Here is a 27,913-nt window from a genome sequence, read left to right as displayed (position 1 = left end):
TTGCCTTCATGGCAGTGGTATTGAATATAAAAGCTGGGAAGTCATGCTGCAGCTGTATAGAACCTTGGTTAGGCCACACTTGGAATATTGCGTGCAATTCTGGTCGCCACATTACCAGAAGGATATGGAGGGGTTGGAGAGGGTGCAGAGGAGGTTTACCAGATGCTGCCTGGTCTGGAGGTTATTAGCAATGAGGAGAGGTTGGAGAAACTCACTAGAGTGACGGAGATTGAGGGGCGACTTGATAGAAGTTTACAAAATTATGAGTGGCATGGACAGAGTGGATAGTCAGAAGCTTTTTCCCAGGCAGGAAGAGTTAATTATTAGGGGACATAGATTTAAGGTGAGAGGAGAAAACTATAGAGGAGATGTGCAGGGCAAGTTTTTTTTTTTACGCAGAGGGTAGTGAGTGTCTGGAATTCGCTGCCAAAGGAGATGGTGGAAGCAGGTACGATAGTGATGTTTAAGAGGCAGCTTGACAAATACATGAATAGGATGGGAATAGAGGGATATGGACCCCGGAAGTGCAAAATATTTTAGTTTGACAGGCAATATGATCGGCGCAAGCTTGGAGGGCCGAAGTGCCTGTTCCTGTGCTGTACTTTTCTTTGAATCAGGGTTTTATTAAATTATTTTTTCCAAGGGCTGAGGGCATTGCTGGGTAGGCCAGCATTTTTGTTGCCCATTCCTAATCTCTGGAGGTGGTAGTGATGGGCTGCCTTCTTGAACTACTGCAGTCCGTGGTGCGGGTATAGCCACAGTGCTGTTGGAGAGGAAGTTCCAGGATTTTGAGCCAGCAAGTGGGCGAATGGCGATATAGTTCCATGTTGGGATGGTGAATGGCTTGGAGGGAAACTTGCAGGCTGTGGTTGCCCCATGCATCTGCTGCCCTTGCTATCTAGGTGGTAGAGGTCATGGGTTTGGAAGGTGCTGTTGAAGAAGCCTTGGTGAGCTGCTGCAGTGCAACTTTAGATGGTACAGAGTGCTACCACTGTGCATGGTGGAGGGAGTGGCTGTTGAAAGTGGTGGATGGGGTGTCAGTCAAGTGGGCTGCTTTTTCCTGGATGTTGTCAAGCTTCTTGAAAGTTGTTGCAACTGCATTGATCCAGGCAAGTGGTGGGAATTCCATCACAAACATGACTTCTGCCTTGCAGGTGGTGGACAGACTTTGGGGAGCCAGGAGGTGAGTTATTCGGAATTATACGGCACAGAAACAGGCCCTTCAGCCTACCTTGTCGGTGCCAGCCATCAAGCACCTATCTATTCTAAAACAAAAATAGAATTACCTGGAAAAACTCAGCAGGTCTGGCAGCATCAGCGGAGAAGAGTTGATGTTTCGAGTCCTCATGACCCTTCAACAGAACTGAGTGAATCTTAGGAAAGGGGTGAAATATAAGCTGGTTTAAGGTTGGCGGGGTGGGGGGTGGGGGGGGGTGTGGTAGTACGGACAAGCAAGCAGTGATAGGTGCAGATAATCAAAAGATGTCACAGACAAAAGAACACAGGGGCATTGAAGGTGGTGATATTATCTAAACGAATGTGCTAATTAAGAATGGATGGTAGGGCACTCAAGGTACAGTTCTAGTGGGGGTGGGGTGGAAAGGCTGGCAGGGCATAAAAGATTTAAAAATAATAGAAATAGGTGGGAAAAGAAAAATCTATATAAATTATTGGAAAAAACAAAAGGAAGGGGGAAGAAACAGAAAGGGGGTGGGGATGGAGGAGGGAGTTCAAGATCTAAAGTTGTTGAATTCAATATTCAGTTCGGAAGGCTGTAAAGTGCCTAGTCGGAAGATGGGGTGCTGTTACTCCAGTTTGCGTTGGGCTTCACTGGAAAAATGCAGCAAGCCAAGGACAGACATGTGGGCAAGAGAGCAGGGTGGAGTGTTAAAATGGCAAGCGACAGGGAGGTTTGGGTCATTCTTACGAACAGACCGCAGGTGTTCTGCAAAGCGGTCGCCCAGTTTACGTTTGGTCTCTCCAATGTGCTCAGCAAAGGACTTAGTTTCATACCCTTACGCCCTCAGCTCAATTAATTTCAGGCTCGGCACGATGCTGAACTCTTCTTCCGCCGTCTTCGTCTCCGGGCTCACTTCTTTGGGCAGGAGTCCTTTCCCAGTTCAATGGATCCTTTTACCCATCTCCAATATTCTCCCTCCACCTGGACCCCTCCCATTGGATTCTTACCTTCTCTTGATCTTTTCATTGAGAACTGTCGGCGCAAAATTATTCATCTCAAATTTCTCTGCTCCTCTCACCCATTCTAACCTGTCTCTCTCTGAACTTACTGCACTCCATTCTCTCAGGTCCAATGCTGACATTGTCATCAAACCTGCTGTCAAGGGTGGTGCTGTTGTTGTCTGGCGCACTGACCCCTACCTCGCGGAGGCTGAGCGTCAACTCGCAGACACTTCCTCCTACCTCTCCCTGGACCATGACCCCACCACTGAACATCAAGCCATTGTTTCCAGGACTGTCACTGACCTCATCTCCTCTGGGGATCTTCCTCCCATAGCTTCCAACCTGATAGTCGCCCAACCTCGGACGGCCCGCTTCTATCTCCTACCCAAAATCCACAAACAGAACTGCCCCGGTAGACCAATCATCTCAGCTTGCTCCTGCCCCACAGAACTCATTTCTTGTTATCTTGACTCCCTTCTCTCTCCCCCTGTCCAGTTCCTTCCCACCTACATCCGTGATTCCTCTGACACCTTACGTCACATCAACAATTTCCAGTTCCCTGGCCCCAACCGCTTCCTCTTCACCATTGACGTCCAATCCCTCTACACCTCCATCCCCCACCAGGATGGTCTCAGGGCCCTTGGCTTCTTCCTCGAACAGAGGCCCGAACAATCCCCATCCACCACTACTCTCCTCCGTCTGGCTGAACTTGTTCTCACGCTGAACAATTTCTCCTTCAATCCTCTCACTTCCTCCAAATAAAAGGTGTGGCTATGGGTACCCGCATGGGCCCCAGCTATGCCTGTCTCTTTATGGGGTATGTGGAACATTCCTTGTTCCAGTCCTACTGCGGCCCCCTTCCACAACTCTTTCTCCGGTACATCGATGATTACTTCGGTGCTGCTTCATGCTCTCGTCGGGACTTAGAAAAGTTTATTAATTTTGCTTCCAATCTCCACCCCTCCATCATTTTCACGTGGTCCATCTCTGACACTTCCCTTCCCTTCCTTGACCTCTCTGTCTCAATCTCTGGTGATAGACTGTCCACCAATATCCATTACAAACCCACCAACTCCCACAGCTACCTCGACGGCAGCTCCTCACACCCCGCTTCCTGTAAGGACTCCATCCCATTCTCTCAGTTCCTTCGCCTCCGTCGCATCTGTTCCGATGATGCTACATTCAGAAACAGTTCCTCTGACATGTCCTCCTTCTTCCTTAACCGAGGTTTTCCACCCACGGTCGTTGACAGGGCCCTCAACCATGTCCGGCCCATCTCCTGCGCATCCGCCCTCACGCCTTCTCCTCCCTCCCAGAAACATGATAGGGTCCCCCTTGTCCTCACTTTTCACCCCACCAGCCTCCGCATTCAAAGGATCATCCTCCGCCATTTCCGCCAACTCCAGCATGATGCCACCACCAAACACATCTTCCCTTCAGCCCCCCTATCGGCATTCCGTAGGGATCGTTCCCTCCGGGACACCCTGGTCCACTCCTCCATCACCCCCTACTCGTCAACCCCCTCCTATGGCACCACCCCATGCCCACGCAAAAGATGCAACACCTGCCCCTTCACTTCCTCTCTCCTCACCATCCATGGGCCCAAACACTCCTTTCAAGTAAAGCAGCGCATTTCACTTGCATTTCCCCCAACTTAGTCTACTGCATTCGTTGCTCCCAGTGTGGTCTCCTCTACAATGGAGAGACCAAACGTAAACTGGGCGACCGCTTTGCAGAACACCTGCGGCCTGTCCGCAAGAATGACCCAAACCTCCCTGTCGCTTGCCATTTTAACACTCCACCCTGCTCTCTTGCCCACATGTCTGTCCTTGGCTTGCTGCATTGTTCCAGTGAAGCCCAATGCAAACTGGAGGAACAACACCTCATCTTCCAACTAGGCATTTTACAGCCTTCGGGACTGAATATTGAATTCAACAACTTTAGGTCTTGAGCTCCCTCACCCATCCCCACCCCCTTTCTGTTTCCCCCTTCCTTTTTTTTCCAATAAATTATATAGATTTTTCTTTTCCCACCTATCTCCGTTATTTTTAAATATTTTAAAATCTTTTATGCTCTCCCCACCCCCACTAGAGCTATACCTTGAGTGCCCTACCATCCATTCTTAATTAGCACATTCGTTTAGATAATATCACCAACTTTAACACCTATGTGTTCTTTTGTTCTATTGTTGTTGACATCTTTTGATGATCTGCTTCTATCACTGCTTGTTTGTCCCTACAACCACACCAACCCCCTCCACTTCTCTCTCCACCCCCCCACACACACACCTTAAACCAGCTTATATTTCAACTCTTTCCTGGACTCGAACTCAAGTTCTGTCGAAGGGTCATGAGGACTCGAAACGTCAACTCTTTTCTTCTCCGCCGATGCTACCAGACCTGCTGAGTTTTTCCAGGTAATTCTGGAACAAGGAATGTTCCACATACCCCATAAAGAGACAGGCATAGCTGGGGCCCATGCGAGTACCCATAGCCACACCTTTTATTTGGAGGAAGTGAGAGGAGTTGAAGGAGAAATTGTTCAGTGTGAGAACAAGTTCAGCCAAACGGAGGAGAGTAGTGGTGGATGGGGATTGTTTGGGCCTCTGTTCGAGGAAGAAGCTAAGGCCATCCTGGCGGGGGTTGGAGGTGTAGAGGGATTGGACGTCCATGGTGAAGAGGAAGCGGTTGGGGCCAGGGAACTGGAAATTGTTGATGTGACATAAGGTGTCAGAGGAATCACGGATGTAGGTGGGAAGGGACTGGACAAAGGGAGAGAGAAGGGAGTCAAGATAACGAGAAATGAGTTCTGTGGGGCAGGATCCCATTTTCCAGCACTTGGCCCGTAGCCCTGTATGCTATGGTGTTTCGAGTGCTCATCTAAATACTTCTTAAATGTTTTCAGGGTTCCTGTCTCTACCAGCCCCTCAGGCAGTGTGTTCCAGATTCCAACCACCCTCTAAATATCCTGCCCTTTATCTTAAATCTATGCCCCCTAGTTATCAACACCTCCACTGCAGGGGAAAAGTTTCTCCCTCTCTAGCCTATCGGGTGCACCACCCCCTACTGTACCCCCACTCTATATCCCATCCCCTTGCCAAATTAATTTAAACCACCCCCCAACAGCACTAGCAAACTTCCCTGCAAGGACGTTAGTCCCGTTCCAGTTCAGGTGCAAGCCTGTCCAACTTGTACAGGCCCCACCTTCCCAAGGAACAGACCCAGTGATCCAGGAAACCAAAGCCCTCCCTCCTGCACCATCTCTTCAGCCAATCATTCATCATCTCTATCCTCCTATTCCTACACTTGCTAGCATGTGGCACAGGGAGTAATCCAGCGATTGCAACCTTTGAGGACCTGCTTTTTAATCTGCTACCTAGCTCCCTAATTTCATGTTGCAGGTCCTCCTCCTACCTATGTCACTTGTACCAATATGAACCATGATCTGACTGTTCACTCTCCCCCTTCAGAATGCCCTGCAGCCATTCTGAGCCATCCTTGATCCTGGCAAGAGGGAGGCTACACCATCCTGGAGTCACATCTACAGCCACAGAACCAGCTGTCTGCACCCCTTGCTATTGAGTCCCCTACCACTATTGCTCTTGCGCTCTTACTCCTCCTGCCTTGTGCAGCTGAGCCACCCAGTGCCGTGAACTTAGAAAACGGTAAGGGTGAAGGTTCCTCTGGAGAGTGCAGCCAGAGCCAACACAGAAAAACAATTCTTGAGTGAGACGCACTCTGGGGCTTTCCCGACTACTTGCCTCCCTTCTTCTGACAGGTGCTCACCCATACCCTCTCTGACTACACTTCTTTAAACTGCAGAGTGACCATATCTAAAAATGTGCGATCCAAGTAACCCTCAGCCTCGCGGATGCTCCGCTGTGTCTCCAGCTGACGTTTAAGCTCCAAAACTCTTTGCTCAAGCTGGTCAAGCCGGTGGCACTTCCTGCACGTGTGGTCATCCAGACTACAAGGACTGTCTAAGAATTCCTATGTGCTACAGGCTGTTCAACACATGGGACCAAGCTCCCTTGCCATTCATTTTGTTTGTTTTAAATAAAAGCCAAGTAGAAAACTATTTATTTTTTCTTAAGAGTTTTACCTTCTGTAATGTCGCTTTAAAGTGGGGGAAAAAACACTTACCCACTACCACCTACCAATCAGCTCTCTCCCTTGTCCTGACGTTAGTCCTTTCGAATTCCAGCACCGCCGAGTGTCTGGGTGAGAACCGGCTCCCTCATAGGTAAACTCCGCTCCCACTCTTTATACAGCTGCTCCGCCCCCTCACAGGTAAACTTCTGCTCTTTAGATCCTCCTCTCCCACTCTTTAGGTGCAGCTGACTGCCTGGCTCAGGGTTGTCTTCTCGCACTCTCTAGGTGCTGCTGACTGCCTGTACCAGGGTCATTGCAGGATTCCCAGCCTTTGATCTCCTTTTGTAGCCAGAGAATTTATATGGCTGGTCCAGTTCAGTTTCTGGTCAATGGTTAAACCCCCCCCACCCTCCCCTCCAGTGGTAATACCAATGAATATCATGGGGAGATGGTTAGATTCTCTCTTGTTGGAGATGGTCATTGCCTGGCACTTGTGTGGCACAAATGTTACTTGCCACATATCAGCTTAGGCCTGAATATTGAACAGGTCTTTCTACATATGGGCACGCACCGCTTCAGTATCCAAGGAGTCACAAATAGTGAACATTAGCGAACATCCCCACTTCTGACCTTATGATGGAGGGAAATTCATCGATGAAGCAGCTGAAGGTGGTTGGGCCTAGGACACGACCCTGAGGAACTCCTGCAGCAATTTCCTGGAACGGAGGTGATTGTCCTCCAACAGCCATAACCATCTTTCTTTGTGCTAGGTAGGACTTAAACCAGTGGAGAGCTTTCCCCACCCCGTTCACAGCTAGGGCTCCTTGATGCTACACTCAGTCAGCTACTGCCTTGATGTCATTCTCACTTCATGAGTTCAGGTCTTTTGTTCATGTTTGGACCAATCTGTAATGAAGTCAGAAGCTGAGTGGTCTTGGTGGAACCCAGGGAGCAGGTGCCACTTGATAGCACTGTTGACAACCCCTTCCAGCACTTTGCTGGATGATTGAGAGTAGATTGATGAGGTGCTAACTGGCAGAGTTGAATTTGTCCTGCTTTTTGTCGATAGGACATAACTGGACAGTTTTTCATATCGCTGGATAGATGCCAATGTTGTAGCTGTGCTGGAACAGCTTTGCTAAGGGCACAGAATTGAAGCAGTAGGAGTAGATGAACTAAAACTGGGAGATGTGATGGAGTTGGAATTAGGCGGTCTTAGAGACGTTGCAAATGTATGGTCAAAAGCTCATCTTAAATTCAAATGTGATACCAAGGATTGGGAATAAACTGGATTAATCTCAGACTATTGTCAGGGAAAGAGATGGAGTCAATAACTAGGGAATGGAGTTTGGAGCAGGGACCAAAACAATGGCTTCAGAATTCCCAGTATTTAATTAGAGGAGATTTCTGCTCATCCAGTACTGGATGTTGGATATGCAAGTCTGAGAGTTTAACAACAGTGGAGGAGTTGAGAGATGATCATTAGGTAGAGTTGTCAACTTACTTGTGAAAACTAACACGGTGCTTTTTAATGAGGTGAGAGGGGTTGAATCCATAAGAAATGTGCTTTACAACACTGCTTGCTGGTAAGGAGTGGTAGGAGTTCCTCTCAGCCCAAGCTGCTTACCTATTTCTGCATGGAAGTCTGGGCCATCACACGACAAGTCAAAATGGAAGCTCCAATACTCCAAATGACATCATTATATGTAAGAATCACCAATCTTCAGAACCTTCCACTGTGCTTGGGCTCAACTTTTATGCATCTCTTTTACTTCCACACATTCCATAACAGTCTTAAAAATTAAAACACTGGTTTGACATGCAATATTATCAGTTTCTGGTATTCATGGAAAGAGATTACCCTTTTCCAGGAAAGGGAGAGCTCTCTTCTGATGCTACATTTGTGTCTCAATGTAATGGTCAATTTAATAATCAGCACTAAATTTAACCATATGATTTATGCCATGTTTAATTTTGGGGCATAGACTTGGTAAATTCATCTTCAAAGTCAAGCTTCTTGGCTCCATGTATTCCCATTTAATCTTTGAAAGCTTTCAAAGACTTCAGTAGGAAAACCTATGGTTGCTGCTTCTGCCTCTTAGCCTGTCATGGACAGGGATGAATAAAAATTGAGCCCAAGCACAGTGGATGGTTCTGAAGATGTGATTCTTACATATAATATTGTCATTCGGAGTTCTGGAGCTTCCATTTTGGCTTGTCGTGTGATGGCCCAGACTTCCATGCAGAAATAGATAAGCAGTTTATGATGGTCTTTACTCATTATCCATGAACAGTGCACACATGCAAAAATAAGGTATGGATCATTTTATTATCGGGATGTATTTAAACAAGAACAGAATTATATGCATTTTGCACCAAAAACTTCTACAAAGCAATTTTGTTTTCCGGAAATGCAGTGTATAAAAACATTGCAGTAGCGAGTGAGCAAGGTGATGCCATATCATTTCATTACTGTACTCATCTCTATACAAACATGGTGAAGTGGCCTAGTCCTGCTCCTATGTTCCTTCCCATGTCTGGGAAGTCAAGTTACCATGGTAACAATGGCCCTTTCAAACAAAGAATTCTCATGCTAACATCTCATCCAAAACTGAAAACATGATTTAATTCCTGTTTGTAACTGCAAAGAAAGCAAATCTATTCTATTCAAATCTATATCTATTCCAATTAATCTCTAATTAGTTCTCTTAGAAAAAAATTAAAGACCTGCACTGTGATGTTGGTGGGTTCGAACGACTGAATGTGCACGAATAAAAATAAATAAATTCTGGTACCAGCCTACCTGCCTCCCTTACTGCCCCAGGAAGCTTTTGAGAAAGCAAAAAAAAAAAAATGGGGCCAATTTACCACTTCACAATTGCAGTACAGAATCTCATAACAGGATGCTTTCCATCTATTTTTCCATCTATTAAAATTAGTTCATGTAATGAAGGGCAGAAAGAGCCTGTCAGCAAAAACAAATTTGGGAGCAGACAGGAATTGTGTGAAACAAAAACAGAATTACCTGGAAAAACTCAGCAGGTCTGATAGCATCGGCGGAGAAGAAAAGAGTTGACATTTCGAGTCCTCATGACCCGTCGACAGAACTTGAGTGAATCCAAGAAAGGGGTGAAATATAAGCTGGTTTAAGGTGTTGGTGGGGCGGTGGGGGGGGGAGGTTTGGGTAGGGGGAGAGAAGTGGAGGGGGTTGGTGTGGTTGTAGGGACAAACAAGCAGTAATAGAAGCAGATCATCAAAAGATGTCACAGGCAACAAAACAAAAGAACACATAGGTGTTAAAGTTGGTGATATTATCTAAACGAATGTGCTAATTAAGAATGGATGGTAGGGCACTCAAGGTATAGCTCTAGTGGGGGTGGGGGGGGAGCATAAAAGATTTAAAAATATTTAAAAATAATGGAAATAGGTGGGAAAAGAAAAATTTATATAATTTATTGGAAAAAAACAAAAGGAAGGGGAAAGAAACAGAAAGGGGGTGGGGATGGAGGAGGGAGCTCAAGACCTAAAGTTGTTGAATTCAATATTCAGTCCGGAAAGCTGTAAAGTGCCTAGTCAGAAGATGAGGTGTTGTTCCTCCAGTTTGCGTTGGGCTTCACTGGAACAATTCAGCAAGCCAAGGACAGACATGTGGGCAAGAGAGCAGGGTGGAGTGTTAAAATGACAAGCGACAGGGAGGTTTGGATCATTCTTGCGGACAGACCGCAGGTGTTCTGCAAAGCGGTCGCCCAGTTTACATTTGGTCTCTCCAATGTAGAGGAGACCACATTGGGAGCAACGAATGCAGTAGACTAAGTTGGGGGAAATGCAAGTGAAATGCTGCTTCACTTGAAAGGAGTGTTTGGGCCCTTGGACGGTGAGGAGAGAGGAAGTGAAGGGGCAGGTGTTACATCTTTTGCGTGGGCATGGGGTGGTGCCATAGGAGGGGGTTGAGGAGTAGGGGGTGATGGAGGAGTGGACCAGGGTGTCCCGGAGGGAACGATCCCTACGGAATGCCAATAGGGGGGCTGAAGGGAAGATGTGTTTGATGGTGGCATCATGCTGGAGTTGGCGGAAATGGCGGAGGATGATCCTTTGAATGCGGAGGCTGGTGGGGTGATAATTGAGGACAAGGGGGACCCTATCATGTTTCTGGGAGGGAGGAGAAGGGGTGAGGGTGGATGCATGGGAGATGGGCCGCAAACGGTTGAGAATTGTGTGAACTGGGGAGGGGACAAAGGCCAACTTGAATGGGGATGTGAGGGTGGGGGAAAGGAAGAGGAGCAACAGTGTGACTGAGGAGATGGGGGAGAAAACAACTGCTGTTACTGCGGTATTTAAACATTTTATGTTTAGCAACAAAGCACCAACCACAGTCACAAAATGCCACAACTTCGCCACATGAAACATCAAGGGAAATACCCAGCAATTTATGTCACAATTTTCCACTTTTAAGTGAGGGAATGTTCAGTATATCTGACACTTAAATCTATAACAAACCCATGCCCAACTACACTTCTACCAACCACATCAGCAATTAATATTCAGAACAATTTTTGAGATATCAGTTTCTTTTTGAGACAGCTTTTTTTTTGGAAGCTGGTAGGGCTAGCTGTTTTGCTAGCTTCCATGTTAGTGTTCATGAATCCAAAAGAGATAGGATGCCTTGAAGTGGGCAGACGTTTGAGTCCAAATGATAAAACCTAGTCTCAGTGCTAAAATAAAATGGGGTGTCAATATGTGGATAGATACTACCAAGAGGAAACCAAATCTTTCCTGAAAATTTGAAGGCAAGAGTGATGAACAACATCCTTTGATATTTCTAAGGACTTCTAATGCTAGTTTTTATTGGCAATTTCAAAACCAATAATGTGCATCAGAGGATCAGGAATGAACAGCATAGCTTCATTGATAAGGTTAGTACAATTCATATTTTCCTTTTGATGCATAAGCATTGGAGAGCAGGTTATGTTCTGCAGTTAATCTCACATAAAACGTTATTTAAAATACAGCTTACAAAAAAAGTTCCATTAATAATAGAAATACCATCAGACAAATCTTGCACAAAGCCACAAATAAAACGAAAAATGCATCAACATTTTTTTCCCCCAAAAAGAGACTCAACAGGCGTGCAGAGTAGACAATCTGGTACGGAGGTCAGTGTGACTGATTTATGGTGTCCCAATGCTCTAGTCAAAATCAATGACTGGTTAAACAGGAACAGAGTGTGTTTATTATTGCACCCAGTTCTCCAATTTGTGTAGCCGTCAAGCAAGACTCTGCAATGAGTGGAGCATATCAGAGTATCTGTTGTACTGAACACCAACTTTATCTCCTACTCTCTTTCAAAAGGGCTGATTCATGATGTTAGAATACTGTTTCTCTATAATCCCATGAATATCTTTAAACATATACCCATATATATTTTGTTTTACCTTTGTATTAACCTAAGAAACCATTATGTCCTGCAGGTGCAAATAACATGAGGTAAAGGGTAGTAAGAGAAGCAGGACGATTAAACAACAAGGGAGGTAATGGTGTGGTGGTATAGTCACTGGACTAGTAATGCAGAGACCCAGGGTAATGCCCCAGGGACCCAGGTTCAATCTTATTGTGGCAGATGGTGGAATTTGAATTCAATCAATAAAGATCTGGAATTTTAAAAAGTCTAACGATTGTTGTTAAAAACCCATCATTCAATAATGCCTCTTTAGGGACAGAAATCTGCTGTGACTTCAGGACTATAAGCAATGTGGTTGACTCTTAAATACTCTCTTGAAATAGCCTAGCAAGTCACTCAGTTGTATCAAACTGCTAGAAAGTCTATAAAGGAATGAAAATCGGATGGATCACCACCATCAACTTAGGTACCAGAAACAACACAAACTCAATCAATCATGTCGACACTGCAAAGTCCTCCTTACTAACATCTGGGCGCTTGTGCCAAAATTGGGAGAGCTGTCTCACTGATTATGTCAGACTGTTGCTTGACTAGTATTACTCACAGAAATATACCTTACAGATAATGTCCCAAACACCACAAGAGGTGGCAGCACAGTAGTATACAGTGGGATAGGAGTTGCCCTGGGCATCCTCAACATCGACTCTAAACCCCATGAAGTCTCAGGTCAAACATGGGCAAGGAGACCTCCTGCTGATTATCACATATTACCCACACTCAGCTGATGAGTCAGTACTCAATGTGAGCACCACTTGGAGGAAGTACTGAAGGTGGCAAGAATGTACTCAGGGTAGGGGATTTCAATGTCCATCACCAAGAGTGGCTCAGTAGCACCACTACTGACGGAAGCTAAAGGACATGGCTGCTAAACTGGGTCTGTGGCAGGTGATAAGGAAACCAACAAAGAGCCCAAGTCAATGGGAATTGGGTGGGTTGGTGGGGGGCGCGGTGGTGAGATATTGACTGGTTGGAGTCATACCCAGCACAAAGGAAGATGATTGTGGTTGAAGGTCAATCATAGGTCCAGGACATCACTGCAGGAGTTCCTCAGGGTAGTGTCATAGGCCCAACGATTTTCAGCTTCTTCATCAATGACCTTCCTTCCATCAGAAGGTCAGAAGTGGGGATGTTGACACAATGTTCAGCTGCATTCACAGCTCCTCAGATACTGAAGCAGTCTATGTCCAAATGCGACAAGGCTTGGACAATATCCAGGCATGGACTGACAAGTGGCAAGCAACATTTGCACCACACCAAGTAATGACCATCTCCAGCAAGTGAAAACCTGTCACCTTTTGACATTCAATTGCATTACCATTGCTGACACCTCCAATATCAGCATCCTGGGGGTTACCATTGACTAGAAACTGAACTAGCTATACAAATACAAGAGGTCAGAGGCTCAGAATCCTGCAGCGAGTAACTCACTTCCTGACTCCCCAAAGCTTGTCCACCATCTCCAAGGCACATGTCAGGAGTGTGATGGAATGCTCTCCAGTGGCCTGGATGAGTGCAGCTCCAACAATACTCAAGAAGCTCGACATTACCCAGGACAAAGCAAACTGTTTGATTGGCACCCCATTCACAAACATTCACTCCCTCCACCACCACTATCATGGCAACAGTGCATACCATCTACAAAATGCACTGCAGGAACTCACCAACGCTCCTTAGGCAGCACCTTCCAATCCCACACTTGCTACCATTTATTTTTATTATCCATTTTTGCGATGTGGGCGTCACTGGCTAAACCAGCATTTATTTCCCATCCCTAATTGCCCTCGAACAGGTGGTGGTGAGCTGCCGTCTACATGGTGTAGGTACATTCACAGTGCTGTTAAGGAGAGAGTTCCAGGATTTTAACCCAGCAACAGTGAAAGAACAGCAATATATTTCCATGTCAGGATGGCAAGTGGTTTGGAGGGGAACTTCCAAATCACTTTCCTGATGGAGAGTAGACTGATGGGACCTGGTAATTGGCCAGGTTGGATTTGTCTTTGTGTGTTCACGACATAGCTGGGCAATTTTCCACATAGCTGGGTAGATACCAATGTTGTAGCTGTACTAGAACAGCTTGGCTAAGGGCATGGCAAGTTCTGGAGCAAAATTCTTCAGTATTATTGCCGGTATATTGTTAGGGTCTATAGCCTTTGCAGTATCCACTGCCTTCTGCCATTTCTTGATATCACATGGAGTGAATCAAATTAGCTGAAGACTGGCATCTGTGATGCTGGGGACCTCCTAGTGGATGATCCATCCCTGCCTCCTCTGAAGGACAATGGCATCTGATGCATAGGAACATGACTACCCGAAAGTCCCCCTCCAAGCCACTCACCATCCTGACTTGGAAATATATCGCCGTTCCTTCACTGTCACTGGGTCAAAATCCTGGGATTCCCTCCCTAACAGCACTGTGGGTGCACCTACACCACATGGACTGCACGGTTCAAGCACATAGCTCACCACCATCTCAAAAGGCAATTAGAGATAGGCAATAAATGCTGGCCTGGTGAGCGATGCCCATATCCCATGAACATCCTCACACCCATGAGATGTTCGACACCAGAATGGTGCAAAGGTAGTTCAGGACCTTTTGGAAAGGAATGCTGGAAACGATAGTGATGACTATTTCAAAGAAAATAGGTAAATTTCACTTTAAGTAGCCCTTACAACAGAAGTATGCCTCCCATAGTTACAAGCACTGTCATTACTTCCTGCACAATGAGGTATCATATGCAATCAGTCTTTCCAACTAGGCCTCTGCTATGTAAGATCTCTGACTTCCCATAATTGTTTCAGCCCTTCAGTTGCATTCATCAGTTGCTGTATCCTGTCCAAAGTACTTGAATATGGTTAGCACTGACAAGACGCGTGTCTATTACCCCTTTTTCATTTGGGTCAGATCAGTCCTAATGGCACAGAATTACCAGAGACTCCCTTTTCCGACCCCTTTAAATGATCTGCTGGGCCCTGGCAACACAAACAGCAACAGTAGGCCTTGTCCAATCCACAATCCCTTGCTCCTCCTGTCTTCACCCCTCTGTCCTTCTCAACTGTATAACACGCACAGTAACACTGTCTCTGTTCTATTCTTAGAGACCTGTTCACCACAAGGTTCTGCTCAAAAACTGCCAAAAAGAAAACTGTTCCATTCGGAGAAAACATAGCTTGTTTCCTCTGACAATTCTCAACTGTGTCCTGGACACACTGCCACAAAAAGGCAGAAAAAAAATCCAACACCACTGCAGTTAGCTTTCTGTTTACCCTTTGCTTCTTAGCTATTCATACCCATGAGGTCACATGGGCATTGCTTAGAACCTAATGATGTCAGAACCATGAGACCAATTTACTCTCAGAATACTCCCCAGTCCACTTTGGTCTTAAAGGAGACATTGCACAAAAAGAAAATACACAATGGCCAGGATTTTACAACCCTGCCATGGCATGTCTTGCCCCGGCAGATGTGGCGAGCCATTTAAATCTCCGTTCAGTTTGGTGGCACCGTAATATCCTGCCGGGCAGGAGGATTCATAAAATCCTGGCCAAATTTTCCAAAGCAAATGGGTCATCACAGGCTGAGGGAACAACTGAAAGGAATTTTGACTAAGATGAATGAGGGTGGGTCTGGTCAAGTTAAGAATTATGGGAGGCACTAAAATCAACACTAGATATCATACAGGTTTTCCAGAAATTCCAAAATCTAGAAAAATGAGTCAGTCTACAACATTAGCCAAACAGCCTGAGAGTGCTTGCTTTATTTTAGTGTCAGGTCAAATGCTTGTGTTGATGATTCTAACAATTTTGTTGTGTTACACGCAGTCACTGATTAACAAGCTAGGGACACAGGCCAATAACTTAGAAATGGTTAAGTTAGTCAGGAGCTGATTGTGAGAAGTCAATAAAGTGGGGGATTGTAAGAAACAGTAGCATAAAAGAACTGCAAGCTAGTTAAGGGAGAACTCTTAACAGTCTGCCACTGAACAAGGGCCCATCACATGGCCAAGAATATGTCAAAGAAACTTCTTGTAGGCACCACTGATCTGAAAGAGGAAAGAAGCTTCATGATCCACATATCCAACAATATGTCTGGGAGAAACTAACAAGTGGCAAATTTTCAGATGGCATGTATCCCATCCCACCACATTAAAAAGTCAGCGGGGAATGCATTCCTGCCAATGTCAGCTCTCCCACAACCATTTAGGGAGCATTAATTGGCTGAAAGCTGGATTTCCACCCATCATTCAGAAGGAAGCCCTGCCTCAAGTGCTGCCAGCGAATCAGAGTGGCCGGCAGCTCTGTAGTCCCAGCAATGCCACTGGGAGTGGTGGTCAATGATGGGACCACAGGCATCCCCAGAGTAAAGAGCCAGGAGCTAGGATGGAGGCAAGTGTGGATGGTTGTAGATGCATTGAAGGCAGTTCAGGGTAAGTTTGCTAGATTGATACCTGGAATGAGCAGGTTGTCTTATAAGGATAGGTTGGACAGGCTGGGCTTTTTTCCATTGGAATTTAGAAGAGTGAGGGGTGACTTGATTGAATAATATAAGATCTTGACAAGGTGGACATGGAAAGGATGTTTCCTCTTGTGAGAAGTCCAGACCTAGGGGACACTGTTTTAAAATTTGGGGTTGCACTTATGGGACAGAGAGGAGGATGGTGTTAGAGGCAAGGTACTAGCATGATAAAAGATTGGCTGTCTGGCAGGAGGCAGAGAGTGGGGATAGGGGGTCCTTCTCAGGATGGCGGCCAGTGGAGTTCCATAGGGGTCAGTGTTGGGACCACAACTTTTCACTTTATACATTAATGATCTAGATGAAGGAACTGAGGGCATCGTGGCTAAGTTTGCAGATGATACAAAGATAGGTGGAGGGACAGGTAGTATTGAGGAGGCGGGGAGGCTGCAGAAGGATTTGGACAGGTTAGGAGAATGGGCAAAGAAGTGGCAGATGGAATACAACATGGGGAAGTGCGAGGTCATGCACTTTGGTAGGAAGAATAGAGGCATAGACTGTTTTCTACATGGGGAGTGAATTCAGAAATCTGGAGTGCAAAGGGACTTGGGAGTCCTAGTCCAGGATTCTCTTAAGGTTAACTTGCAAGTTGAGTCGGTAGTTAAGAAGGCAAATGCAATGTTGGCATTTATTTCGAGAGGACTAGAATATAAAAGCAGAGGTGTGCTGCTGAGGCTTTATAAGGCTCTGGTCAGACCACATTTAGAATATTGTGAGCAATTTTGGGCCCCATAACTCAGGAAGGACATGCTGGCCCTGGAGAGGGTCCAGAGGAAGTTTACGAGAATGATCCCAGGAATGAAAGGCTTAACATATGAAGAACATTTGAGGACTCTGGGTCTATATACGATGGAGTTTAGAAGGATGAGGGGGGATCTGATTGAAACTTACAGAATACTGAAAGGCCTGGATAGAGTGGAGGTAGGGAAGATGTTTCCATTAGTAGGAGAGACTAGGACCCGAGGGCACAGCCTCAGAGTAAAGGGAAGACCTTTTAGAACAGAGATGAGGAGAAACTTCATTAGCCAGAGAGTGGTGAATCTATGGAATTCATTGCCACAGAAGGCTGTGGAGGCCAGGTCATTGAGTGTATTTAAGACTGAGATAGATAGGTTCTTGATTGGTAAGAGGATCAAAAGTTACGAAGTTACGGGCCGAAGGTGGGAGAATGGGGTTGAGAAACTTATCAGCCATGATGAATTGCGGAGCAGACTCAATGGGCCGAATGGCCTAATTTCTGCTCCTATTTCTTATGGTCTAACTTTTTCTCTGAGGACTTTGCAACTGTCTGCCTCTGAAGGCAGTGGAGGTGGGGGGGGGGGGGGGGGGGGGGGGAGCGGAGGGAGGGGGGGGGGTCACTGAATATTTTTAAGGCAGAAGTAGATTGATTTCCTTGCCTAACAAGAAACTAAGGTTATAGGGGGTTAGATGGGAATATAGAACTTGAAACACAAACAGATCGGCTAGGTCTTATTGAATGGCAGAGCAGGCTCCTATTTTGTACGGTTCATGGCAGGGACTTGGGAGGCACAAGTGGGACCTTGGAGAGGACTCATGTTCAGGAAAGAGGACCCATGAGGGTGGCACCCCACCTTCCCGCTCAAGACCTGAGCAGGGTAACCAGCCAGACTTCCCACCCCCTTGTTCCTAATCTCCTCCCACCAGCCTCAACTGCAGTTGGGAAAGGAAGCTACCTTTAAGAGACCATTAACTGGTCTATTGTAAAATTTCTGACAGGTCAGGGGCAAGGAGGTAAGTGGTCAGGAAACCACCCAGGGAATTTTATGGGCCCCATCCCCTGCCTGAAGACTCACCAGTGGGGGCCCATAAAATTCTTCCCACGACGTCCATAGAAGCAAAAAGCGAAGGCATGATCTCCTGAGTCGGGAGCCTAAGTTAGGAGGGTATCTACTGAAACATAATTAAATGATTGATGTGCAGTGTCCAATGGTCCTTAAAATAAAGCTGTATAAATGAGGAGTCAAGAAAGGAAGAAAGGCAGGCAGAGGGTAGCTTCCAAAGTGAGGCAGTGGCTGGTAAACCATTCTCATCTGTTACGGGTTATATATCTACTATCATTGTCTGTTTTCTTTGAACTGGTCATTCCTTGATAAAACTCTAACCTCTCTGTGATCCTTGATCAAATCTTACAAGTCGGCACAAGATTCTATTGGTACTGGCCGCCTATGTCATTATTCAATTGCACCTTCAGAACAGGCATTTTCCATAATGGGTGGGCTTTTTGTTTTGACCAGTCAGGTATCTTGCATGCAAAGGAGCTTAGCAAAATGTTTGAGGTGTTCCAAACTGAGCAATTGAAAAATCTACGTCAAATTTCTGTTTGTCCAGTCTCTCTGCCCATAAGACATGCCCCACTTACCAAGCCCAGCAAACCTAGGAGTCAAATGTGGATGTAGGTTATGCTCAGATACTGCATACTAAAACCAGAAGCTTGTTGATGTGGAGTATTGGAAAACTTCCCATTATTGTCCATTAGAGCACTAGTGTGCAGGGTTGACAGGAACCAAATGGAAAGCATTCCAATCCCCAGGGATGATGTAGACTCCAGGTTTTATTAGTGAGTTAGATATTCAATCATCAGCAGTTCTGTGAAGTACTGAGAGTCCGCCTGGTTCTAATAGTTGGCTGCCACATCTACCACAGAAGGTTGGCTTAGGTCAAGTTTTCAATTGGCAGGGTTATTATCTTGGAGCCTATAAAGCCAAAAAGAAATCAACCTATCTTCACTACACCCCCCTCACCTCCCTCCACACTGCCCCCACCACCACCTACCAACGCCCCACAAAAATTGTAACAGCACTGTATCTCACCATCACCCAGTGTCCATTCATTCCCATTTCCAGCAGGGATCAGTGCAAGTGTAGAGCCCCTATCGCCGCCTAGCTTAACTCCGCACAGTCAGCAGAAAAATCCCGTGAACTTTCTGGCCTATATTTCTCCAATAATTTACTGATGAATATCTCTCTTTGATCTGCAAGGACTTCACTCTCCTATTGTAAGGATAGGTTCTGTTTGTCTCCTCATTCCTACTAGAATAAATAGGCCAAGTGATTTGATTCAGTGAGTGATCTTATAAGGAATCCTGGGGAATACATACACTGGGGATAACTAATTGTTCACAATAATGTAAAATGAGTGACATTGAACTGGCCACTCATTATGTACCATGTCTTGTGTTTTTTTTCCTTTATTCTTCTATGGGTCACAGCTATCGCTGGCAAGGCCAGCATTTGTTGCCCATCCCCAATTGCCCTTGAACTGACGGGCTTGCTGGGCCACTTCAGAGGGCATTTAAGAGTCAACCACTGTGGGTTTGGAGTCACATGTAGGCCAGACCAGGTAAGGATGGCAGATTTCCTTCCCTAAAAGGACATTAGTGAGTCAGATGAATTTTTACAACAATCAATGATGGACACCAAATCTGAGACTAGCTTTATTTTGCAGATTTATTAATTGGATTTACATTCCACCAGCTACAATGGTGAGATTTGAACCTCAGAGCATTATCCTGCATCTCTGGCTTCCTAGACCAGTGACATTACCACTACACCACTGCCTCCCCAACCTGGGACTTCCAGGAACAAAAATGACCATGCTGTATAATTTGATGACACCCTTTTTCCACCATCAACCAAAATTATAATTGTTTCCATTGTGTGTAATCCAGTTCTCTGCTTGGTTATACCATTAATAGTTCAATAATTGTCCAAGGAGAAAATAGTTTCAGGGCTGTGAGGGAAAGGGCAAGGGAGTGGGACTAGTGGGTCAGCATGATCACAATGGGCCCAATGGCCTCCTTCTATACTGTTACCATTCTAGGATAAAATTATGTCTCCCAACAATAACACAATTTCTTATTAAGCAAGTTTACATTAATTCAATTGAATGTTTTAATATTAATTCAGAAATGTTGGAACATTTTCCAAGTAGGTTACATTACAGGCCAAGTGATGACTGAGTAACAGAGCTAAGTGGATACTCACAAGAGAATGCCTGGGAAGCACCTCAAATTCAGTTGAGGTCTGTTCTATACCGTTGGGAATAGCTGGTGCCGAGAAAACTCCATAGACACTCTGGATTTTCTCTCCTGATGCTTCCACCTCTCGCATCAAAGACCATGCCTCACTTTTCTCTGCAAATTCCCGTACTCCATTGCTGGCATATTCACCCACTCGCCACATGTGGTAGTCGCTGCTGTGGGTAACCACTGTTTCAGGAAGAAAGGATCATTTTGAAAAAAAATGTGAGTTATTCAATTATGCAAAATAAAGTATTACATGATACTGAACTCCAGAAGAAAAAAAGCATAATTACACCACCACGTGCACAGAGTGAACAATGTGTACAAATAAAATTACTCGATGGTCATTCTGTAAATTTGACACAGGGAGTCTGTGTGATAGATTCAATGCTGTCTCAGCTGTAGTAGAAATATGGGGCTGTGCCAGGCTGTCAATTTGACCTGACTAAGGCTGCCTTTAAGATAAGGGAGAGCAAAAATTGTGGGGGGGGGGGGGGGGGGGGGGGGGTGGGGGTGGGTGCAGTGTGGTGGCAGGCGCCTGAAGGGAGTAACTGGATTATCCAACCTTTTGGTTCATTCACTGAGAACAGCTTTACAAAATAACCACCAATGCTTTATTCCCCGGTATCTAAGACGACTTGTGCTTATGTAACACTTTTCATGACCTCAGCATATCACAAAGCACTTCATGTCTAATGAGTTAATTTTGAAACAATCACTGTTGTCATGTAGAAAAACACAGCAGCCAATTTACACACAGCAAGGCCCCACAAACAGTAATGAAATAAGTGACCAGTTAAACCGCTTCACCTGGAGGGGGCAGATGGAACCGCAGTTTAAAATCTCATCCAAAAGGTGGTACCTCAGACAATGCAGCATCCACTCAGGACTGCACTGAAGTATACCCAAGATTACATCAAGTCCAACACTGAGACAGGGACCTTCTGTGCTGCTACTGAACCAAGGCCAACAACTAAATATTTCCCCAGTGCATTATAATAGCTTCCTTATGGGAATATAAATGAAAACCACAATAAACTGCATTTACTGACATCAGGTAATAACCCTATTACCAAACATCATGTCTTCTCTTCCCCACTCCCACTACTTGGTATCAACTAACTTCGGGACTTAAACAAGTATTTCAGGGTGCACAAATGTTGAGCATAGAGCATTTTCTCTTACCTTAAAAGGCAAAGATACAAAAAATCCATTCAGATGCAAGCAAGATGGAATAATTATTTTCATTGAGCCTCAAGTGTGGATGATATAATTCACAACTGATTTTATGGTCCCCATCGAGAAAATAATCCTGGCCCATTTACGGCCCCACCATACTGAACGGAGATTTAAATTGCTTACCATATCCACCGCGGGAAGACATGCTGTGGCAGGGCCGTAAAATCCTGGCCATGGTGTCTCACTCCACAAACTGTATTTTTTTCCCCCAACCAAATTCTATTTATATCCAACAACAGTTTTTTTGGAAACGAAGGCTGACCATGAACCGAAAGAGATAATCCTGAGAAAAGCTTTGGGATTTGAGAGATTCACTATCCCAATGAGATGCATGCAGAAAGGAGCAAGGGTAGACAAACCATTTCAAATGATAGATTAAAGTAAATTAACAGCAACAATCACAGGGACAAACAAGGTCAGAGAGGGTGAGATAGTCCAAAACAAAGCAAAGTACAAATGCAGCAAGCAAAGGATGGTAATGCATCTAAAAGATTGCCTATCATTACAGTTCTCATCAGAGAGACTGAGTGGAGGTTCTACACGGGAATTCCCAGGAGCAAAAAAGAAAATTACTTGCATTTATACGGTGCCTTTCATGACCTCAGGCATCCAAAAGCACTTTATAGCCAATGAACTACACTTAAAATACAGTCACTGTTGTAGGAAATACAGCGAGTTTGTACACAGCAAGTTCCAACAAACAGTAACATGATGATGACCAGAAAATCTGATTTTTAATGATATTTGAAGGATATTTGAAGGATACAGGTAATAACTAGTGCTCTGTACTGATGATCAGCAGACTCCTGGTGTGATTCTTAGGTCACGTGTACCTGTAATCATCTTCCCTAGATAGACGGCAGTCTTACTCTTGGACTTGCTTTAAACCAGTTTATTAATGCTAGTTGCAGAGTAACTATGTTTCTCCCATTCACAGTGTATTCCATCCTCTCTCTCAAGAGAGTCTACCACATGATGTGACTGATGCATCATCATTACATCACTTATTAGCATATCTGTTCTATTAACCCATTACACTATAGCTAGGAGACCGGGGCTAACTCCCCTGCTCTTTAAAATTGTCCTCAGGACTTTCTGCTGAGCTTGAGTGCCTCTAAAACTAGTCATAGAGTTAACTTTTTAAAAAGAACATTTCCCCTTCCTCATTTTTAATTGAGGGCATTGGCATGTACATTTCACCCAATAATCTCTTCCTTATTAAAATGGATGCTGTTCCATTCAAATGGACTTTAAAACCTGTTTACTAAGCTTGCAGGGAACAAAAAAACTGATTGTAAAAGCTTCTATAGGTATGTAAAGAGAAAAAGATTGGTGAAGATAAATGTAGGTCCCTTACAGTCAGAAACAGGGGAATTTATAATGGGGAACAAAGAAATGGCTGACCAACTAAATACATACTTTGGTTCTGTCTTCACAAAGAAGGACACAAATAACATACCAGAAATGTTGGGGAACACAGGGTTTAGTGAGGGAGGGACTGAAAGAAATCAGTATTAGTCGGGAAATGGTGTTGAGGAAATTGATAGGATTGAAGGCCGATAATCTACATCCCAGAGTACTTAAGGAAGTGGCCCTAGAAATAGCGGGTGCATTGGTGATTATCTTCCGAGATTCTATAGACTCTGGAACGGTTCCTACAGATTGGAGGGTAGCTAATGTAACCCCACTATTTAAAAAGGGAGGTAGAGAGAAAACAGGGAATTATAGACCAGTCAGCCTGATGTTGGAGCGTGGTGAGCCTGTGGAATTCATTACCACAAAGTAGTTGAGACCAAAACATTGTATGTTTCCAAGAAGGAGTTAGATATAGCTCTTGGGGCGAAAGGGATCAAAGGGTACGGGGAGAAAGCGGGAGCAGGTTATTGAGTTGGATGATCAGCCATGATCATAACGAATGGCAGAGCAGGCTTGAATGGCCTACTCCTGCTTCTAGCTTCTATGTTTCTACGTTTAATATTTACATCCACTAGAGAGGGCAGACCGGTCCTTGGTTTTAATGTTTCATCTGAAAGACAGTGCAGCAGTCCAGTCTCTAGTGTTTTTTTTTACAAGTGCTAAAAGCAGTGTTTACTTTCTCAGATTTAGCTAGAAGTTTACAGAAGCAGTCACATCCTATGCCCTGGGGTAATTAGGTTGATGGCTGCACCAAACATTGGTTCCTTCAAGTTTTCTTTTCAAAAAAAAGCCATCCAAAGCCATAAATACGTTTCTCATTGAAAGAAAGCAACTAATGTCATACTACAGCTTGCACCATTGCAACTTGCAGAAAAGATTCATAGGAATAGTTCTGTGGATGAGGAACTTCAGTTAGCTGGAAAAGCTGGGACTTATCTCCTTGAAGAGAAGGTTGAGAGAAAAATTGATAGAGGTACTAAAAAACCACGAGGAATCTGGGCTGAGTAGACAGGGAGAAATTGTTCCCAACGGTGGAAGGATGGAGAACTGGAGAACACAGATTTAAAGTAATTGCCAAAAAGAAGAAATGACTGCATGAGGAAAAAAAATTCTGGAATGCACTGGCTGAGAGTGCGGTGGAGGCAGAGTCAATCAGATCATTATCTGAAAATGAAAAAATTGCAGGGCTACAGGGAAAAGGCAAGGGCACTGACTGAATTGCTCCTTCAGGAGGGCCAGCATAGACACCATGGGTCGAATGCTGTAACCATTTAATTATTTCAAAAGGAACAATTAAAATTACAATATTCTACAAAATGACAAGTGCGGCTGCAAATAAAGGTAAACATTTTCTTTAGAGGCAAGTTCATCTTTCGGAGGCTTAAAGAACACATTAGTTCTCGACATACACGCCCTTTAAAGTAACAAGCCAGCATGCCCCATCATAACGGAGGGCAACTGCCTCTCTTGTCTAAGCCGAAGTGTCCGCCAGGTGGCAGTGCGATCCCCAAACTAAAAAGTTTCAACTAAAAAAAGGAGCAGCGCCCACTTTGTTAGGGGAGGGGAGGGATTATTGGGCGAAATGTTTCAATTAAAATTGAGAAAAAGGGGGGAAAACGTTCCTTATTAAAAACTTAACTTTAAAACTGGTTTTAGAGGCAGTCGAGCCCATCGAAGCCCCGGGCACAATCCATCTGTCTTTTTAGAGCTGAGGGGCTCGGCTCTTTGTCAGTTTAGTGACATTACTGAAGTCTAAAGTGCTTACAGGTCAGACTGAGCACGCAGCATTCGGAGCTGCCGGCGTATACCCTGAAAGGGAGCAACACTTACCCATCAGAGGGGACCACTGCGCCGGGGGCCGGTAGAGCGGGTACTGCTTGGGGAAGGCAGTGCGGCTCCACTTGCCCGTAAAGATGAGGCTGTACTTGGCTCGTCCCCCTGCCGTACAAAGAGGCTCTCCATCCACGGGTAAGCACCGCACGCAGCCCAGCACCGTTACAAAGAGCGTCCCCAAAACTCTACACACTTTACACATCGCCATAACTGTTTCTAGGGTTGCAGGGAAGCAACAAAAGAGACAGGGTTAGTATGATCACAAGGGAGTGTTATTTAAGACATTTTTACATCATCGATTAATTTTATAATTAACACTTCCCGAAAAAGAATTACATTTCACCGTTAAAATTACTGCTGACGCTGACTTCTGTACGGAACGATATTTTAGTATATATTGTGTTACTAAAGTCTAAATTAACTAACAACTCACCCTGTTGAAGAGCAGGGAGACTGGTGTTAATTCACATATTATAAAGATCATTACCAGAGATTAACACAAGGGAGTGTAGGAAAAGAAAACCCTCGCTTCTCGTAAGGTGTGGAATATGTTTTTTCTCAAAAGTACAGAGAATAGATAAGAGAAAAAGAGCTAATGAGGGAGATCTGCTGAAAATACACGGAGTATCTGATAACTGAGCTCTTGTGTCCTTGCACTGTTTTATGTTCTAGTAGAACAGTGCAGCACTGCATACTCACTGAATGCTGAACTGGCAATTGTCACAGCTTGCAGGTGTTGAACAGTGTTGGGACCGGGACCTCTGCAAAAATCGACTGTAACAGACTGGCTATTTATGCTTCAACTGAGTTCTCGTTAGTCGAACGATTATTGTAACCTTTCGACCTCACATTTAAGGGTGGGCACGCCATAATATCCATTTAAAGATACTTAACTATATTAGATAATATTTCTCCCGCTTTGTGCGATGCCTACAGCATCCTTGACACTGATAGGTCTAAACTAGAGATTGTAAAAACGTAAATCACCCAACAGCAATAGATCATCTGTGGTCCAGAGCAGTTAGTTACCGCCTTAAAACTGTTGTAATGCTGTTCTGGAGATGTAGACTTACGAAACTGGCTGCAGGAACTATGAAAGCTAATGAGTTCCATAGTGAGCCTATCAGTAGAGGAGAAACTACACCTACCGCCTATTAAAAAAAATCAATTCTACCAAACGTTAAACCCAATGTGACATCAATTCCAGCAGCCTTGAAGAATTTGGTCTCTGGAGGTTTTGGTCCACTGTCAAGGAGCATTGCGATAATTATTTCTGTAACTAGATTTTCAGCTCATTGTCAATGGGCCGAATGGCCTTCCGAGCTATATCACTCTATGATTCTGTGCCAGTCTATCATTTAGCACCTTTATTCTCTCAAAACTGGACTGAATCTTTTATGAGCAGCCATTTGGCCCCGAAGTAAACCGTACTAACAGCTGTTACTGATATCGAAAGGATTGACTTGTCAAACGTATCCGCGCACCCGGGGGAACGAGACTAAAACGTGTTTTCTTGTCGAAACTGGCTCTCGTGGCAAACGCAGACGCCTGTACTGAGCTTGCATTCACAACCCCTCCAGCAACAGCCCATTATTCAGTTCCTCATAAAGTGGCTTATCGGGGCGTGTACTTCCATCCAGGCCAGCAATCTGAAGCTCACTCGCCTAGCAATTCATCACAAAGGGAACCACATCTGTTTTACCTTTGGCCAACCTTCACAGGTATAGATTTTCCCTGAGAGGAAAGGGGGAGGTGATAATTAGTGACAACCAGGAGCAGGAATCCCGACTCTCCCCCCCGGGCTAATACAGAGTTCCTGAGGCTCATTATAAGACCTTCACTACAGTCCCCGACTGAGACCAGCTAACTGCACAGGAACCAGCGATTAGACTTGGAACTTTCCTGATTGTGAGGGGGAGGGGGCTTTGGGGGTGCTCATTAACACATCAGGCCATTAACTAGCCAGACTTTCGTGGGGTCTTTAATTTATGCTATGTAAAGTTCCACTCTGAATCGCCACTGAGAATATTTGGCCTTTAATTTCATCCTGAATCATTACTGATTACCGATATCCTGAATCACTCCAATATGTAGAGTATAAGCAAATTAAGAGCTAACAAAAAATCTAAGCAACTCTTCCAGCTAAACTCCTGGAAATAAGACAGTATGGATCTCGTCTCTTAAGTTATAAACATAGACGTGTCTCCTCGGAGACGTGACATTCTCACTACGTTCAATAAACATTGAAATTGATCGAAGTGCGTTGCATTTTTGTGCAAGGGAGTGTATGTGTGAGCTATCGTTTTAAAACTACTGCCTGAAGTCGATTTTCACTTTTGGAAAGCAAGCGTTACGTCCTGGAAGGGATTATGTGACACGATTAGGAACTATTAAAATCTCAGCGGATGTCTCTGCTGTGAGTTGTTAACGATGCGGCCGTCCCAAAGCCGTGTTGAGACTTCGCTTCCGCCTTTAACCTGGCCAGTTTCACTCTGTTCCCGTGTCGAGTGACTGTTGTTCAGGTTTAAAGATTTCGCAGGAAGAGGTTTTTAAACCGCTGGTCCCGCCCCGCCCTGCCGTTGTGCCTGAAAGATCGATCGCTTTGCGCTTGTTTACCTGGATTATTGTGTGATCTTTTGCAGAAACCTTTGTTGATACACGACTTCAACCTGGGGAAACGCATTAATTTTAAAACATAAGATAAAATACGGCGGAAATCTGCAAAGGGAAACAGCAAACTCTGGACATACTCATCCGGTCAGGCAGCATCTGTGAAGAGGGAATAAGCGTCAATGACCTTTCATCAGAACTAGAAAAAGTTAAAAGATGTAACAGTTATCCAGGAGCAAACGATCCAAGATGAAGAAGAAAAAGAGAGTTTATGACAGTCACAAAAGATTTAATATGTAGAAAGCCTAGGGGAGTATAAAAAGTATAAGGGTGAAGTAAAAATAGAAATTAGGAAAGCAAAAGAGAGGATACGAAAAAAAAATTGGCAGATAAAATCAAAGAAAATCCTAAGGTGTTTTACCATTACATTAAGAGCCAGAGAATAACTGAGGAAAAGATAGTGCCAATCAAAGATGTACATGATAACTTGTGGGTTGATGCAGAAGATGTGGGCAGGGTTCTCAATGAGTGCT

At 44.7% G+C, this 27,913-nt stretch overlaps 1 protein-coding gene across 3 annotated transcripts in view; it reads right to left on the bottom strand.

The window, feature by feature from the left end:
* spon2b (spondin 2b, extracellular matrix protein) overlaps positions 1-27,470 on the bottom strand; it is a 35,482-nt gene extending 8,012 nt beyond the window's left edge. The window contains exons 1-3 of one of the 3 annotated variants that reach the window (XM_041192008.1): positions 27,387-27,470; positions 24,768-24,986; positions 20,245-20,468 (exon numbers count right to left, since the gene is read on the bottom strand). In XM_041192008.1, the coding sequence (XP_041047942.1) occupies positions 20,245-20,468; positions 24,768-24,986; positions 27,387-27,453 (510 nt within the window). In that variant the 5' untranslated portion in view covers positions 27,454-27,470. Of the gene's footprint in view, positions 1-20,244; positions 20,469-24,767; positions 24,987-25,469; positions 25,632-25,757; positions 25,778-27,386 lie in introns of those variants that run through there. The other 2 variants (XM_041192025.1, XM_041192015.1) reach the window with 2 other exon arrangements.
* Between the last annotated feature and the right edge of the window lie 443 nt (positions 27,471-27,913).

Source organism: Carcharodon carcharias, chromosome 1 (assembly GCF_017639515.1).
Source record: "Carcharodon carcharias isolate sCarCar2 chromosome 1, sCarCar2.pri, whole genome shotgun sequence".
Taxonomy (NCBI): Eukaryota; Metazoa; Chordata; class Chondrichthyes; order Lamniformes; family Lamnidae; genus Carcharodon; species Carcharodon carcharias.
This window is presented reverse-complemented; position numbering and strand designations above follow the sequence as displayed.